The 18,742-nt window shown below is 42.5% G+C and overlaps 1 protein-coding gene across 2 annotated transcripts in view; it reads right to left on the reverse strand.

The window, feature by feature from the left end:
* The window catches only part of LOC116987808 (protoheme IX farnesyltransferase, mitochondrial), a 101,675-nt gene that overhangs the window by 61,089 nt on the left and 21,844 nt on the right, over nt 1-18,742 (reverse strand). For both annotated transcript variants that reach the window (XM_033044048.1, XM_033044047.1), the window contains exon 3: nt 17,010-17,331. In XM_033044048.1, coding sequence (XP_032899939.1) covers nt 17,010-17,331 — 322 coding nt within the window. The remainder of the gene's footprint in view (nt 1-17,009; nt 17,332-18,742) is intronic.

Raw genomic sequence — 18,742 nt, forward strand, 5'->3', positions numbered from 1 at the left:
CAGCCGGGGCCTGGGTCAGCGCTAGGGTGGCATCTGGAGAGGACCCGGCGGCAATAGGAGAGGCGTGGAGTAGTGTGGAGTTGCGCACGGTATCACGCGGCGTGCCAGGATTTCGTGGTGCACAAAATCCTCGCGCGCCACCTGCGTGACTTATCACTGACGCATTGGGTACGCACGCTGACGCATTGGGTACGCACGCTGACGCATCGGCATCGCACCCTGGCATCCCGACGTCTTACGTGTATCGCGTGGTGACGCATGGTTACGTCACCGTGCGAAAACATGCGTCGCCGCGCGCTGCAGGGTATTCTAATGAAATCACGAGCACCAGACAGCATGATGACGCGTGATTTGTGCGCTACTTCGCACGTAACGACGCATCGACCTATTTTACATATGACGAGTAAATGAGGCGCAAATGGGACAGGCCCTAAAGAAAGAACTGCAGATGCTGGTTTAAACCAAAGATAAACACAAAAAGTTGGAGCAACTCTGTGAGACAGGCAGCATCTCTGGAGAGAAGGAATGGGTGACGTTTCAGGTCGAGATCTTTCTTATGATTAGGTATAACAAAGGGAATAACATTTAGCATAGTTAGAAAGGCTGCTTTTGGGGTAGAGATTTAAAAGTGTGGAGCGATTGTAATGTGTAATTGCAGATCCACTTCAGTGACGAGCACACAATGAATTGCCTGGTTTGTGTGTCATCTTGGATCGCAATGGGCTTTATTTAGGTCTGCTAATTTAAGCAAAGTCACAAAGATTCCTTCCTTCCATACGGCACCCATCTTTTCATTCAGAGAAAGGTGGTAGAGATATTGAATGGGGTACAAACTGATAGAGGAGGTACTGGACACTGTGTTCAATGGGTGCCATCCAATGTTATAGACAATAGACAATAGGGTGCAGGAGTTGGCCAATCGGCCCTTCGAGCCAGCACCGCCATTCAATGTGTTTATGCCTGATCATTCACAATCAGTACCCCGTTCCTGCCTTCTCCCCATATCCCCTAATTCCGCTATCTTTAAGAGCTCTATCTAACTCTTTGCTTTGCTGTTGCTTTGAGAGGGGAGGGTTTAAGTTGCAGAAGGGCTTGTCACATTCTTGCTAACTGCCCTTGGTGCAGGAAAGACACCAGCGCAACTGGAAACATGCTCAAAAGATGATGTATGACATGCCAGACATTACAGGCCAGTGCGTTTAGCTGCAGGTGTGAAGAAGCTTTTTAAAATAATCAATATGGACTGGCACTTGGAAAAGTTTCAATTGATAAAGCAGATTTATTAGGTTGGATTAACTTGAGTGATTGCTTTCCGATCAAGGCAATGTGGTGGATGAGATCTGATTAAGTCTCACACAAAAGGTCAATTAGTAAAATTGAGGCAAAATAAATTAAAGGGTCACTGGGATTGGAAATAGGCTTCAAAAAGAAAAAGCAAATGACTTGGCCATGGATGTGCAGGATAACATTTTGCAAACTCCCAAGTGACACAAAGGTTTTGAGTGTGTGGACAGTAGCAGACTGCAGAACGACAGGGATACATATGTTATCAGAACAGGCAGATAGGTGCAGCTGAAAACTAACACAAGTGTGAAGTGATAGATTATATATTGCGGACAAAAACGAGACGGTACTCCAGTTCTGGTAAATGTTAAAGTTCTGAAGGGTGTCAAGTCACAGATGGTTCTGGGTGTACATGCGCATAAATCACTGAAAGAAATAGCTATAGCATTTGCAATCCTGGCAGTGTTAAATAGGGGTTGGAGGTTAGAAAAGCAAGGAAATTATGTTCAACCTGGACAAAACACTGGCGGGGCAACAATCTAGAGCATTGTGACAAATTCAGAGTTGCACACGCCAAGGTCAGCAGGCTTCCTTTAAATGATGCAGAAGAGATTTATTAGAATAGTGTAGAGATGGAGTATTTCAGCCAAAATGGAGGACCTGAGATCAAGATCTTTGATGAAAATGCAGAGATTGAAGTCTCCAACACCATGACTGGATTACATAGGGTGAGTAAGCAGAGATATTGAAATTAGCAGACAGTTCAAGGACCGAGGGAAACACTTTTAAAGATACAAGGGAGTAATCGAAATCACTCCCTGAATAAGATGTCAAAAATCGAATCAATTCAAATAACATTTGGATAGGTAATAGACAGAGTAATAGACGCTGTAAAATAAGGCTCAGACTCCCCGAGATAATTGTGCCTCGGAGATGAATGGTTTCTTCCTTGTTTATGATTTAAGTTATTTTTCCCTTTTAAAACAAATTGCCATACTTTCTCCAGCCTCTACAGCAACACATTCGTCTCTCTAATTTGTGTTAGAAGTTTTTTTCAGTTCATATTCAGTTAAGAAGATAGTTACAACACTCTGTTGGAATATGATGATATCCAATCCATAATTTTCTACATGAGCCGAAGCCAGGTAATTATTGAGTTCTCCCATGAAGGGCTTGTTTGGTATGTTGGAGACCAGCTAGCATTATTGCAATTGATTGCTGACAACTTTATGGATCATTCAAAGTTACCACTTAAGATACCACTAAAGCGATATCTGAAGAAGGGTTTCAGCCCGAAACATTGCCTATTTCCATCGTTCCATAGATGCTGCCTCACCCGCTGAGTTTCTCCAGCATTTCTGTCTACCTGCAATTACAACTTGTGTCCAGCACGGTTACAAAACTAGATTTATAATGCCTTCATGATCTTATCTTCTATTGATAGGCATACATAAAAGGAAAACATACTGTGAACAGCTTCTAACGGTAAATACTTTCAAGAAAATTGGGTACGATACTTCAATGTTTGGGGCTCAGTCATGCATGTTAGTCACTCCTGTATTTGTTTGAGGCCAAGGAAATCAGGTAATGTTTGCTTATGTATGCAAATGCATAAAGCATTGATAAGACACCCAATGTTCAACTTTTATACTTTGCATAACATCAAAACTTTCTTGCAGATTCGCTTTTGACTCTACAAATGGTTCATATCTTATTAGACCAATTGGTTGCAATAATGAGCAATACTTTTCTCCTGCACATGAAGGAACTGCAGATGTCGGCTTACATTGAAGAGAGACACAAAATGCTGGAGTAACTCAGCAAGACAGGCAGCATTTCTGGAGAGAAGAAATGGGTGGCGTTTCGGCTTGAGACCCTACTTCAGACAGCTGAAAAAAAATCAACTGTGGCACTGAACAATTGGTGAGCTTTAAAGGCATCATGACCGATCGAACACCCTCTTTGATCCTGAAAATGTAACTTTATAAGTGTATAATTTCATTTCTTTTGAAACAAAGCTTTTTGTTTTAAATGTTTAAATCTTTTATTTCCTCCCCAGTAATTGGATTTTCCCAATCTTTATTCTATTCTAATTTAGATTTCCTACTGAAGGCTTCCGCTTTTGGACTTTGCTGATCACAGAAAGGATTCTATAGTTTGATTGTGTAGAGAACTTGTCGATTCTGTGATTCTTCGCCTGTTCCCATCCTTGTACTTCCAATGTAGAATGCCTGCACGACCTTGGTTGCTACATTTTAAATGGAATGTTGATGCCCAAGAGAACTTTGTGACACTGTTCAGCTGGATGAATATCAAGTGCAATTCCTTCGTTGCTAATTAGATAATACAACTCATCAGAAGTTTTGCCTGAATCATTATTTTTCTGGTGATCTTTTAGTGTCCGAGGTTTCCTCACCACCAGTAATATTATGTGTGGCGTCAGTCTGGCAGTTTGCTCTCTGACCATGTCAGATTTAAGACCGTTCTAGAACGCATGGAAGAATTGCAAGTCATCAATCTCCCTGCTAATTATTGTCACGTGGAGGCACAGTGCCTTACAGCACCAGAGGCGCAGGTTCGATCCTGACTACGGGTGCTGTCTGTACGGAGGGTGTACATTCTCCCTATGACATGTGTAGGTTTTCTCCAAGAAGCTGTGGTTTCCTCTCACAGTCCAAAGACATACAGGTTTGTAGGCTAATTGGCTTGGTATAAATGTAAATTGTCTCTAGTGTTAGTATACAGGGATTGCCGGTGGGTGTGGACTCGATGGGCCGAAGAGCCTGTCTCTGCACTGTATCTCTAAACTAAATGTCATTCATCAAAATACCTTCACTTCTAGTCTTTGAGGAGAATTACTAGGAACAATTCCACAAAATGCCATTTAGTATGCCCATCAATAATCAGCACCAGGCTGCTGATACAAACTTCTCTTTATAAAAACTGTCCTGGACTTTGGCCAATACGAGGTAAAAACAAATTTGGATTCTAAATATCTTGTTGCATTGCAGTTTAATCACTTGATGAATTACAAAATTCCTTTCAACAGCTGCTATTCAGTCTTGTTTATGTCCACAATATGCAATTGTTGGCATCCTTTTACTGGCAGGCTAAAAGAATAAGGTAGCAGTTAGTTCATTACAAGTATCAGATGTTATCCGATACCATAATTTTTTGGAATAGCTGTTCATTAGTTTTAGTTCATAATCCTTTACATAGTTTAGATACAGCTAGTCTTCTGGGCACATGGCTTTACATTCAAATCCTTCTTTGTAATTGCCTAACCAGTCTCGTGATGAATTAGAATTTTGCCATGTATCATGCATGGGCCGACATGTCAGTTTACACCACAATCTCGTAACTGAACAGTGTGTGTTGAATATCCATTTGTACAATATAGGATAAATTTAATGATGAACCACTCGAACTTACTAGTCAAGAAATTTTAAACAGATCCTTGATGGAGATAACTAACCACAATTTTTCCAATAACTGCTCGCCCTAAAACCCCAATTCAGATACTGTTGAAATGTATGAATTAAAACCCCACCTGCCTCAAAACAGCAGGACATATTTGTGTAGGAAGGAACTGTAGAAGCTGGTTTAAACTGAAGATAGACACAAAAAGCTGAAGTAACTCAGCGGGACAGGCAGCATCTCTGGAGAGAAGGAATGGGTGAGGTTCCGGATCAGACTGGCTGGGGCAATTCGATTTAGATATTTGCTAATTAGGTTAGAAAGATACATCTGCTAAGAGCAGGACAACGCACTGGAAAATGTACTAAGACATAGCCATTATTTTCTTAACCTCAACATTAGGCATAATTATACTAATGCAGCAGTTCCACCAACTAGAAGTCCATAGATATATGCAATGCAATACAACTACTGTAAACACAAACCGTGGATATAAGATCATATGCAATCGTCAGATTACAAATTGAGCCAAAGTTAATCCAAGTCTCAGAATAGTCTCCCTAACTACATATCAGTACTTCACATAGTAGTATTTTGCATAGACACAAAACGCTGGAGTAACTCAGCGGGACAGGCAGCATCTCTGGAGAGAAGGAATGGGTGACATTTCGGGTCGAGACCCTTCTTCAGACTGATATTAGTATTTAGCAAGTTGTACTGAAATCATCACAAGGAGTCTGTCGTGTTTCTTCTACTGTGATAATCCGGAATAAGATGTCATTACTTTTATTTAATCTATTTCACTAATATTAGAACGTAAGGATTCCTATTTGTCTTCCACTTCCAGTCATCCACCATTGTGTTCTTCTGTACTTTTAGAATCTTCCAGTTGCAAATACAACATTAGAAATGAGTTTGCTGCCAGTTTTAGGCCGTGTACAACATTCCATTACAAAACAACTAAATGGACTGTTATGTAAACAGCAGAAAATTAATAAAAATGCTGATTTTGAAATCAACAAAATTGAATTAGAAGTCAAAAGTCACAATGGAAACTGGCTTTTCCTATTTACAGTCTGTGAAAAGTACAAAATTAATTTCCCAATGTAATTGAAGTGGCCAGTAGCAGATGGGTAGTTAATTAAATTTCAAACATAGATTTGCTCTGTACATTTGTTACAATCATTTTGCCGACACAACTGATCTGTGTAAAAGGCAAGTGGAAAACAAATGGTGTTTAGTTGCTACCACTGACCTTGCAAGATATATTTCATCCCGTAAATGTAATTGCAACAGCAATTAAATTGTTTTAATGGATTTGTTCAGTTAATTATTATAAATTGTCAAATAACCGAACTAGCATCTACTTTGGGTAGCCTATAAATGAGCCCTACTGAGAAAACTCTCTTCCCATGTCACACAAACGAATTGTATGGCTTTTAAAACTGCAGATGCTGGAAAATCGAAGGTAGACAAAAGTGCTGGAGAAACTCAGCGGGTGCTGCTGCATCTATGGAGCTAAGGAAATAGGCAACGTTTCGGGACGAAACCATTGTATGGCTTTACTAGATTCAAACTCTATAGCAAATAATACATTCCAAGGGAATAAAGGTAACAGTAAATGAAATTCACTTAAATGGCAATGCCATTGCAGAAAACCAATGATTCATTTATCCAGACGTTCTGCACTTGCAAACATTATATAATGCATGGAATAAGAATTGTTGCTTGGATAAATATTATCTTCAAATGAATATTTTCAATCCAAAGATATTCAACAACTCGATTGTGATAGATTCAAGCCACAAAATGGAGTTACTCTTTTAACAGATCAATTTCTTCATAGTTCAGTAATAATATACACATCCAAAATGAGTGAAAGCATATAGAAGTCAAAAGTATCACCCGGATCATCTTTGTTTCCTTCTCAATAATAGCTAATGGCTTGGTGTCGGTTGATGAGACTAAGGCTTTACTATGATCAGGCAATGCAATACTTCAAAAAAATTAACTGCATTAGCTTTTCTGCTGAATTGGAACATTCGAAGACCATGGGAGATCATATAAATAAATACATTTTCCTTTTGATATTTTAATCATGTCACTTCCAGTATCTTGGCATCTTAGACAAATTAATGAAATTATTTTTTTTTTTTAAACCTGCACTAGTTGTGAATCTGAAATTTAAAAATTGCTGGAAACAACGCCAGACATCCAGGTTCGATCCTGACCACAGGTGCTATCTGTACGGAGTTGTTCGTTCTCCCCGTGATCTGTGTGGGTTTTCTCCAGGTTTCCCCCCCAAACGCCAGATGCACAGGTTTGTAGGTCAATTGGTTTGGTAAAATTGCAAAATCGCCCCAAGTGTGTGTAGGATAGTGTTAGTGTGCGGGGATCACTGGTCAGCACGGACTCAGTGGGCTGAAGGGCCTGTTTCTGCACAGCATCACTAAACTAAACAAAAGTAAACACTCAGCAAATTGCACAAAATCTGTGGAAAGGGAAACAGAATTAAAATTCAGGTGAGGCCACATTTGGAGTATTATGTTCAGTTTTTGTCACCGTGCTATAGGAAAGAAGTTAAGTTGGATAGAGTGAAGAGAAGATTTAAGAGGATGTTGCCAGGACCCAAGAGCATGTGCTATAGGGAGAGTTAAGGCAGGCTAGAGTGCAGAAAGATGAGGAGTGATCTCACAGAAATGTATCAAAATAAAGTGGAAAATAGATCGGGTAGGTTCACATGGTCTTGTACCTAGAGTAGGGAAATCAAGATCCAGAGAACATAGGGTGAAGGTGAGAGGGGAAAGATTTGATAAGATTTGATATTTGCCAAAATGGGATTCCCCTTTGTTTTTGTGGAACTAAAAGATGCTACAAACAATAGCATGTGCAGGAAAAGCAAGGAGCTCTGTGGTATTCTGGCCAATAGGACCCTTAGCTAACACTTGGGCGAAATAAAAAGAATGTCTTCTTTCTGTACTTGAGGCATTGCAATGGAGAAACGTAGTGGCCATTTCAAACCCAAAGCATCAAATGGTTAGCTCTGAATCATTTTGTGATATTCTGACCATCAGAAAGGCTTTATAAGGGGTGCCGAAACGATGGCTGCTGTTAGGCACTGTCCCCCCCCTGGTGAATGCTATGTACTTACTTCTCTGTTTCTATCCCAAGTACAGGCCTCGTGGCTGTGAGTCTGGAATCGAGGGGTTAAAGGCTCCTGTACCCGATTGGCCCAGCTGCGTCAGGTGACGGGTGACTCATCTGAAGTATAAATACGAGAACTTCCCAGGATCCTTCTCTTCGTCGTAGACTCTGACTGATGAGCAGACTGTTGGTGGGGGCTGAGGCAGCCTGACCACATGGCATAGAACTTTGTGTATTTTCACCATTCCTTGTTATCAGATATTGTATTGGGACGGATAAGGGCTGACCTTAGAGTTTTCGTGTATTTTGGTTTCAGGGTTGTATCTCTTTTGGGCAGGTTTTGGAATCTCCGGTTCGACGGCCCATGGTGTGGCTGGCTGGAGCATTGTTAAATTGTTTGTCGGTTTATCCATATCCCTGACTGGGTTGTTTAAATCAGGTTTGAGTTTTGTGTTCCAATGAATCATTAAAACTGTTTTTTGAACCTGAACCTGGTTTTTGACTTGTGTTACGTGGCTCTGAAGTACTTGCATTCGGGAGTCGTAACAAAATGGGGGCTCGTCCTAAGTTTTGAGGACCCTAGACGTTTTTAGGGGGTATTTTTGGTAGGCTTCTGGACTGAGGAAGTCTGTGTGTTGAGAGGGAATTTTTTCTTCCCTGTTTGTGGTAGCATTAAGGCCCAAGTTTTAGCTGGTGGTTTGGTGCTACATTAGAAAATGGAATTTAAGGTGAAAGAATTTGTTGAGGCTCCTAGTCGGGAGTTGTTTGATAGATGTACGAAAGAGCATTTGATTTTGCTGGCTGAGAACTATGCCGTGACTATTGACAAGCATTCAAAGAAACACTCCATTTAATCGGAGTTGTGGGCTGCGTTGGTGGAGGCTGGGGTTTTGCCTGGTGGTACAGACAGTCCCCCACCTTCTGTTCAGCCTGGTCAGAACATGGAGGCCATTATTAAACTGAAGGAGATGGAGCTTGAGTCACAGAGAATTGCCTCTTTGTTAAAAGAGAAAGAGCTCATGCATGTTCTTGAAATGAAACGGCTTGAGCTTGAGGAGGAAACCAAAAGGGCTGAATTTCAGCTGCGGAAAAAAGAAATAGATAATTCCCGGGTTTCTTCTAGGGAACGGGAGTTTGATATGAGCAAGAACATCCGCCTGGTTCCCCCATTTCGTGAGGAGGATGTGGACAAGTATTTCACAGTGTTTGAACGGGTGGCTTTGTCCTTGAAGTGGCCTAGGGACGTGTGGACCTTGCTATTGCAGTGTGTCTTTGTGGGTAAAGCACGGGAGGTGTACTCGTCTTTATCTGTTGAAAGCAGTCTGGACTATGAGTGTGTGAAGTCTACAGTATTAAGGGCTTATGAATTAGTTCCAGAGGCGTACCGGCAGAAGTTCCGGCGCTTTAGGAAGTTTGATAGTCAGACTTATGTGGAGTTTGCTAGGGAGAAGGAGGCACTTTTTGACAGGTGGTGCGCTTCTCAAGGAGTGAAGGATTTTGAGCTACTGCGGGCCTTGATAATTATGGAAGACTTTAAGAACTGTCTCCCTGAGAGGGTTACTACTTACCTTAATGAGCAGAAGGTGAATGAGGTGTCTAAGGCTGCGGTGTTGGCAGATGAGTATGTATTGACTCATAAATCTGATTTTGTTGGGCGATCCTATAGTTTTGGTGCACGGCCGGTTGATCGTGGTGGTGTCGCCGGTGGCAGTGTCAAAGCTGTTTCTGTGCCTGCAAGTGGCAGCACGTTGATACAGGGGGAGGTCCGAGCTGATAAGGTTGACGGAAATGTAAAGACTGATGAAGGTCCTGTGTGCTACTATTGTAGAAGGAGAGGGCACATGTTAAAGTCGTGTCCCGTTCTGAAGCAGAAAAATGCAAAGCCTGTGGCTTTGGTGGGTGCACAGAAGGCACCTGTCGTACCCGAGGTGCCTGAGTCTGATGAGTGTAGGAATTATTCTGCATTCATCATGAATGGTTTTGTTTCTCTAGAGGATGGGGGTGATAGAGTTCCAGTATCCATCTTGCGTGATACTGGTGCTACTCAGTCCTTTATATTGGATGGTGTACTGCCGTTTTCTGGGGAATCATCGGTTGGGTCAAGTGTCCCAGTGGTAGGATTCGGGATGGATGACATGGTAGTGTCTTTGCATACCGTGCGTCTCGAGTCCGAGTTGGTTTCAGGCCGGGTAACTGTTGGGTTACGGCCGTGTTTTCCCGTTGGGGGAGTTTCTGTGATTTTGGGGAATGACTTGGCAGGAGGTAGAGTTTTAGTCACTCCTGAGGTGACGGCTGTTCCGATGTGCAGAGTCCTGATAGATTGGCTATGCAGCATCCAAAGGTCTTCGCAGCTTGTGCTGTCACGAGGGCTATGGCTAAGAGCCAGGCGAAGTTTGAGGATGTGGTGGACCTGAGTGAGAGCATTTTTGGGGATCAGGATGATAGATCCTGTGTTGTGAAGGGTGTTTCTCCATCTCAAGATGGGATAGTGTCTGGAAATGTGCCGGTGTCACTGTCACGTGACCGGCTGGTTGAGGAGCAAAAGAGTGATCCAGGTTTATCTGATCTGTTCGACTGCGCAGTGCCTGAGGGGGATATGGATTCCACAGCAAAGGGGTATTTTCTAAGGGATGGCTTACTGATGCGAAAGTGGTCTCCCTTGGATATATCTGGGCATGATGATTGGAGCGTGGTTGATCAGATTGTGATGCCTCGTCGGTATAGGGACGAGATACTCTGTTTGGCTCATGATGGTCCACTGGGTGGACATTTGGGGGTCAATAAGACGTATGACCGCATCTTACGGAATTTTTTTTGACCAGGGTTGAAAAAGGACGTGAAACAGCACTGCAGGTGTTGTCACATTTGCCAGGTGGCAGGAAAGCCGAACCAATCGATTGTTCCTGCGCCTTTATATCCAATCCCTGTGGTCGGTGAGCCGTTTGATTCTAGTTGATTGTGTGGGCCCTCTACCTCGGACAAGGGTGGGCAACAAGTTTTTATTAACAATTATGTGTGCGACTACCCGCTTTCCGGAGGTGGTCCCTTTGCGTAGAATTACTGCCCCTGCAATTGTTAAGTCTCTCACTAAGTTTTTTTCGTTGTTCGGTTTGCCCAAGGTTGTGCAGAGTGACCAAGGTACCAACTTCATGTCGAAGGTTTTTGGTCAGGTAATGAAGTTGTTAGATATTAAGCATTGTTACTCCAGTGCGTATCATCCTGAGAGCCAGGGAGCTCTCGAGAGGTTTCACCAGACTTTGAAATCTATGTTGAGGACTTACTGCCTGGAGTTTGAAAAAGACTGGGATGAGGGGGTTCATCTAGTTATGTTTGCGGTGCGTGAGGTCGTGCAGGAGTCTTTAGGGTTCAGTCCTGCTGACCTGGTGTTCGCGCATACTGTACGTGGTCCGTTGAGGGTCCTGAAGGAGAAATGGTTGCAGGAGGATACAAAACGAAGTATTTTAGACCACGTCTGCACTCTTCGCTCTAGACTGAGGAGGGCATGCGAACTGGCAATGGGTAATCTTGCCTCTGCTCAGTCTAGGATGAAGGACTGGTTCGACAGGAAGGAGCCTGTGGAGGTTGATGGGTCGGAGCTAAGTCCTTCTAAGCATGTTTTGGCTGCAGTGGTGCTGCCCCCTGACACGGGTGGTGATGTGGGGGAGGCACGGTTGTCTGTGGCAGTAACGCAGGGAATGCTGAGTAACTCTGAGGCTTTGGAGACGCTTCCCTTGCGGTTGTCTCATTTGACTGGCATATCCGTGGCAAGGATGATGTATTGGCTGATGCATTGTCGCGCCAGTGATGTCTGTGTTACTGAATAGTTGCTGAAATTTGGTGGTGTTTTTTTTAGTTCATTTTCAGAAACTTATTCAGTATCTTTGGGTGGGGGTGTTAGGCACTGTCCCCCTCCTGGTGAATGCTATGTACTTACTTCTCTGTTTCTATCCCAAGTACAGGCCTCGTGGCTGTGAGTCTGGAATCGAGGGGTTAAAGGCTCCTGTACCCGATTGGCCCAGCTGCGTCAGGTGACGGGTGACTCATCTGAAGTATAAATACGAGAACTTCCCAGGATCCTTCTCTTCGTCGTAGACTCCGACTGATGAGCAGACTGTTGGTGGGGGCTGAGGCAGCCTGACCACATGGCATAGAACTTTGTGTATTTTCACCATTCCTTGTTATCAGATATTGTATTGGGACGGATAAGGGCTGACCTTAGAGTTTTCGTGTATTTTGGTTTCAGGGTTGTATCTCTTTGGGCAGGTTTTGGAATCTCCGGTTCGACGGCCCATGGTGTGGCTGGCTGGAGCATTGTTAAATTGTTTGTCGGTTTATCCATATCCCTGACTGGGTTGTTTAAATCAGGTTTGAGTTTTGTGTTCCAATGAATCATTAAAACTGTTTTTTGAACCTGAACCTGGTTTTTGACTTGTGTTACGTGGCTCTGAAGTACTTGCATTCGGGAGTCGTAACAGCTGCCCTTCCAGCAGTCTGTGCATTTTTTCATTCTTTTTGTTATTTTTTTGTAGTGTGTTAAAAGTTTGTTTTAATGTTCTTCGGCTTGTTTTATATGGGGAGGGGGGAGGGGATCGGGGGAACATTTTTTTTTTTCAAGCTCTTACTTTCCCGTAGATGTGATTAATTTTCGGTTCACATTCTCCGGGCGCTCTGCGGCCTACCATCGATAGGGCTGGAAGCATCCTCGGACTGTCGTGAGCCCCACCGTGGAGCGTGGACTTAACACCGGAGCTGATCCCTTGCCTGGGATCGCTCCCACCGTGGAATCAACATCAAGGGCCGAGTCAGGAGATCCATCGTCGTGGAAGGTTCGACCAGCCCTGACGCGAGGTTCGATCGCCCGGCGTGGGGGAGCCGACATCCCCCAATGCGGGAACTTGATCGCCTTGACGCGGAGAGCCCAAACGCCGCCGGCTACGGGAGTCAAGATCGTCCCATCAACCGAGGAAGGACAGATGGAAGAGACTTGAACTTTATTTCGCCTTCCATCACAGTGAGGAATGTGTAGACGTCACGGTGGTGGATGTTCATGTTAAAATGTGTTTTTGAGTGATCTGTTGCTTTTTATTGTATGACTGACCTGGCCAATGAAATTCCTCGTATGTTGCAAAACATACTTGGCGAATAAAGTGTGATTCTGATTCTGATAAATACCTGTTAGATTATTCCTTTTAATAATGTCTCATCAGGTGAATCTATTATCTGCCATCCATGCTACAAATCATCTTACAAAATCAAGAGAAATAATAAGGGACCTTCTTTTCTCAAAACAACCTTGAAGGCATTTGTGTCAACAGATTGGATATATTGATAAAAACTTAAACACTGACACTTTCGGCCAAACTCTTTCTTACAGCACATTCCTAACAATCAGGTGTGCTGTGCACTAGTTTGCTTTTATGAGCTTCTGCATTTCAGGTCTTGAAGCCTGACATGCAATTTACCATAACAGTTGCAATGTTTTTGAATGAGTAACAACTTAATGTCAGGCTTCAAAATAATTGAGTTTTTAAATGCTGTAAACTCTGAACTCTAAGACATCAAAATTCATGATATGGGAACAGCAATCATCTTCTGCACGACAACTCAACATTTAACGATAAACTCCACATAACAAAAGACTTGTGCATTTGTGAAAAGCCAACTGCAATTACTTTTGAAAACTAATAGCCCAAACTTGGTCTAGTTCTTAGAAGTGCTTTAGGATTCTAAAAGTCCGGACCTCAGGAGGGTAAAATGAAATCACAGAAACATGAAAATTGAAACATAATATTACTAGTTATTAGCTTCTATAAAGGTTAACTTTGAGATACAGCATGGAAACAGGCCGTTTGACCCATGAGCCCACCCTGACCATCGATCACCTGTTCACATTAGATGTATGTTATCCCACGTTTGCATCCACTCCTTACACACTAGGGTCAATTTGCAGAGGCCAATTAACCTCCAAACCCACACATCTTTGGGATATGGAAGCATCCAGAGATAATTCACATGATCACAGTGGGAACGTGCAAACTCCACACAGACAGCACGCGAGGTCCAGAATGAATCCAGGTTACTGGTGCTGTGCGGCAGGAGCTGTACCAGCTGTAAACAGGTATAATTCAGTCGACTTGTTTTAGAAACACAGTGCATGGCAGGGCACTGGAGAGTGTTGTAGAACAGAAGGACCTAGGAGTGCAGGTACATCATTCCTTGAAAGTGGCAGATAGATAGTGTGGTCAAGAAAGCTTTTGGCACATTGGCCTTCATCAGTCACAGTATTGAGGAGAAAAGTCGAAACATGATGTCACAGTTGTACAAGATGTTGGCGAGGCCACATTTGTAGTATTCAGTTTACATCACTGTGCTATAAGAAAGACGTTGTTAAGCTGGAAAGAGCGTAGAGAAGATTTACGAGGATGTTGCCAGTAAATGAGGGCCTGAGATACAGGGGTAGGTTAGGCAGGCTAGGATTTATTCCTTTGAGCGCAGAAGAATGAGGGGTGATCTTATAGAGATGTACAAAATAATATGGGGTACAGATACGGTAGATGTATAGTCTTTTTACCCAGAGTAGGGGAATCAAGAACCAAAGGACATCGGTTTAAAGTGAGGGGGAAAAGATTTAATAGGAACCTGAGAGGCAACCTTTTCACACAAAGGGTGGTGGGTGTATGGAACAAGCTGCGACAGGTTGTCATTGAGGCAGGTACTGCGACCACTAGGGGCGCCGCATTGATGGCAGCCTCTGCCTACAGTCTGTCAGTTTTTTTCTATCTTGTTTTTATTTTAGTCTGTCTTAACAGTTTGTTTCAGAGGTTTCTTTAGTTTTTCTATTTGGGGGAGCGGGGTTGGGTAAAGGGGAAACCGTTTCCCAGTCACTTCCTGGCGAGGATGCAACTATTCTCCGAGTTGCGTCCACGCCTCCCTCCTCGCGGCCTACCAACTGGATTGGAGCGGCCTTTCCTGCCAGAGACCAGGGACCGGACAAGAGCTTCAGCAGCGGCAGCGCAGCACTGGATTTATCGCGGAGCGGGTGATGCCTACCTGGATCGCCGTTTGAAGCTCCGGAGTGTTGGGCCTGCTGCTTCAACATCGCGGAGCTGTGGTTCGTGGGGCTTCCAGCGCGGGCGGCGCCGACTTCAACATTGCGGAGTCCTGGGATCCCTTTGCCGAGGGTTGCCAGCGTGAATCTCCGCCCAGCGCGGCCTGTGGACTTTGGGAGCCGCAGACTCCGGTAGGAAGTGGCCGATTCGGAGCTCCAAGCTGCTGAGGTTGTTCTCCCGGTCCGACGTCGGAGTTCCATCGTCCCGATGAGCGGGCCTAAACATCGGGCCACCCGTAGTGGCGCCTGCGGAGGGCTCGGGAGGCCCCGACCATGGGTGAACATCGAAGATCATCAGAGGAAGATGACTGAACTTTTTGTGCCTTCCCTCAGTGGGAAACTTTGATTCTGCTGTGTGTGGATGTTTTATGTTGGACTCTACCGTGTGTTGTGTTCTTATTTTTACTCCTATGGCTGTATGGTGACCACACATTTCACTGTATCAAATAAATGTATCTTGTACCATAACAACATTTAAAATACATATTGGTAGCATATACAAAATACATATACATATGCATAGCATGTGCAAGTTGAGCCAAAGAGCCTGTTTGCATGTCGCATTACTCTATAACAGTTCAAAATAAATGCCAATATTTCACTATTTCTTGTTGAAATGATTGGCTTGTTAAATAGTCACACGGTATTTTTCAATAAAAGTGGTTATTGGATACAGTCTCTTATCATCCTGGCAAATAACATGGTTTTAATCTTGCTGAAAAGAGTTTTTAACATTTTGGCATTATACTGTCTTTACTGAGATTTTTTTTTAAATAAGTAGAAAGTTATTTCAAATGGGAGGTGTTAAGTAAGTGAGTTAGACACAAAAAGCTGGAGCAACTCAGCGGGACAGGCAGCATCTCTGGAGAGAAGGAATGGGTGACGTTTCGGGTCGAGACCCTTCAGTTGCAAGTTTGAACTAGCTTGGCTGGAGTATGGGAATGGCAGTGTGCTTCCATCAGCGCAGTGGAAGTCCTTTTAGTAAAGGTACGTATTTCCACTGCGCTGTTGGATAAGGACTCCTAGATATGAGAGGTGTGGTTGGTGTAGTTTAAGCACAATGCATCTTCTACATTGTCCATTATGATTCACTATTCGGTGTGGTAAGAGTGCAGAACGTTGATCTGAAACATTGGTTGAGATGATTTGGTGCTTTCCAGCACAGTTTGGTTTGCATACTGTGCTGCATCTTCATCAGACTAGTGTCACATTTTTTGCCACATCAGATGATAGACTAAACACCCACCTGGTGGATACCACTTTTGAACTGCCCAATCTGTTCTGAGTTTAGCCTCAATATAATGACATATAACACAATGGAGGACACAAAATGCTGGAGCTACTCAGTGGGTCAGGCAGCAGCTCTAGAAAACATGGATAAGTGAGGTTTTGGGTTGGGGCTAAGACTACACAATGAAGGATGCCTTCAATGTGAAGACAGGAATTTAACTCCATATTAAATGCTATCTAAGCAATCTGCAACCGATAGATTGATGTGGAGAAGATCAAGAAGGTTGATCCCTTATGTTGGCACACTCACTACCTGCCACAGATCAATCAATGGGCAAACAACATGGAGGAAGAGAGAAGTCTTGGCATTCATGTCAATAAATCCAAGATGAATACTAGTTTCTAAAATCGGCCAGGACATGGGAAGAGAGATCATACTAGAGCCTCCCTACAGTCACTTATAAACTGGTTCCATTCAAAGCACCAAAACCACATTGTAAACTATAATTAATTAATGACTTGAGGGACTTCAAGTGATGAGTGAGCCAAATTTCTGGCTTGAAATATATGATTAAAATGTGCTGCAAATTAAAAATGCACTAGTACTGTTTTTTTTTTTAAATCAGGAAATGCCCTTAAGTAATTCTATTTTTTGGGCTTTCATGTAGGGATATCATTTGGCAAAGTGATTTATTTTGCACTTGGCAAATCTATTGAGCAAAAGAGTGGCAATATAAAATTATTCTCTTTCAGAAGAATGAAATCAGCTTCTAAAGACACAGTTCTCTCCATATTAATAGGGGTGTGTGATAGCATCATGCAGTACCTGTGAGTTTTATTTTAGATAGCTTTGCATAGATCCCTGGTAGATCTGCGAGTTGCACTTTCACCTCGTTCCACTGTTTGCCTTCTCGATTATCTTGGGAAGTTCCTTTATCATCAGCTACTTCTTCCATTCCTGCTTTCCCTGGCATTTGTTCTTCAGCCTCATGAAGACTGGACGGATATGGTGTCATTGTGGGAACTTGTTGAACTGATCGTACAACAACATCATTGATCAGAGGTGGCTTCTCTGGAAAAGGTGCTGATGATGGTTCAGCTTTGGGTTTTGCACGTTGGTACAGTACTTTATCAACTTTGGTAACATACTGCAGAAGAAAGAAACAATGAAACAATTCAGGTACAAAGTCAGCAGAACAAATAAACTAATTAAATCCACAGTGGATTGCTTTCCAAAGCAATATTTAAAAAAACAATCTAAATGGCTGTCTGCTATTTAGCTTTAATGTGTTGCAACTTGATAGTTGATTACAGATTTTGTTGCTCTTAAATAGAGAATCACATAAAATGCTGAGGATAAATATTAGTAGTTGTGTTCCACAATATAATTATTCATCCCAGAGAATTGTTTTATTTTTCACCTTTTGAAAGAACATCAACCATTTTGATACAGAACACAAAATTATTTCATGTCAAGAGCTGCTTGAAGCTTGTACATTCACAGACCATCAGAAACAAATCAACAATTTTACCTGTTGTATTGTTAATAAAAACAATTGCTTGCAGCATATGGGAAAGTAAAAGTATGAAAACAAAGTTACTAGGTATTAACAAAATATTATATTTGTTGGGTTATAACTGTATATCGACTAAATGAATTTTCATCTTTATTGTTGTCTTAACCGAGCAGCTAATGTACAAATCGCAATCAATTTGCAACTATTATGATGTACTGATCCAACCGTTAAGATTTAAAATGAATAGACTTGTCAAAATCGTCAAGACACTCCATTAATTAAACACTATGGTGGGAATTAATAATGACGTGTGTAGATAAAGCTGCATTCCTGAAGCATTCAAATATACTACAAAAATCTATGGCTGACATTTATTTAACTGATCTAGAAAATGTAAAGAAAATAAAACAATGTCACTTTGGGTACCGATTGGCATCGTTATTTATTGTTAATATCAGCGTACAGATTTTGAATGAGAGTATGACTAACAAAGTGCTATTAAAATTTCAATATAAAACCCATCCAGTCCAAAGGCTGGTATATGTATCCATATGAATCTATAGCAGATAATTGCATTAAGAATGTGCTAAAAAGCTGAGAAGTTTAAATATATATATCAATATACGAGAAGGCACAAAATGCTAGAGTAACTCAGCGGGACAGGCAGCTTCTCTGGAGAGAGGCAATGGGTGACGTTTCAGGTCGAGACCCTCTTCAGAAGTGTCAATTTACCAGGAAGTGTGAAACGTGGCCTGTTCGGATTAAAACAAAAAAAATGGCAGAGTAACTCAGTGGGTCAGGGAGTATCCTATCACTGATGGTGCCAGGTCTACTGAGTTACTCCAGCATTGTGCGTTTTACTCAAGATGCAGTTCTTTGGGTCTACTGTTCAGATTAGAAAAAATGAAGCCACTAGCAATTTCGTAATGGCTTATGGAACAAATTCAAACAAAGAACATTACTGATGGCACAGTGCCTCCAGAAAGCATGGTGTGCACTGGAGCTACCTAGATCTTCATGACAATAAGAAACAATCTCCTCT

Source organism: Amblyraja radiata, chromosome 26 (genome assembly GCF_010909765.2).
Source record: "Amblyraja radiata isolate CabotCenter1 chromosome 26, sAmbRad1.1.pri, whole genome shotgun sequence".
NCBI lineage: Eukaryota > Metazoa > Chordata > Chondrichthyes > Rajiformes > Rajidae > Amblyraja > Amblyraja radiata.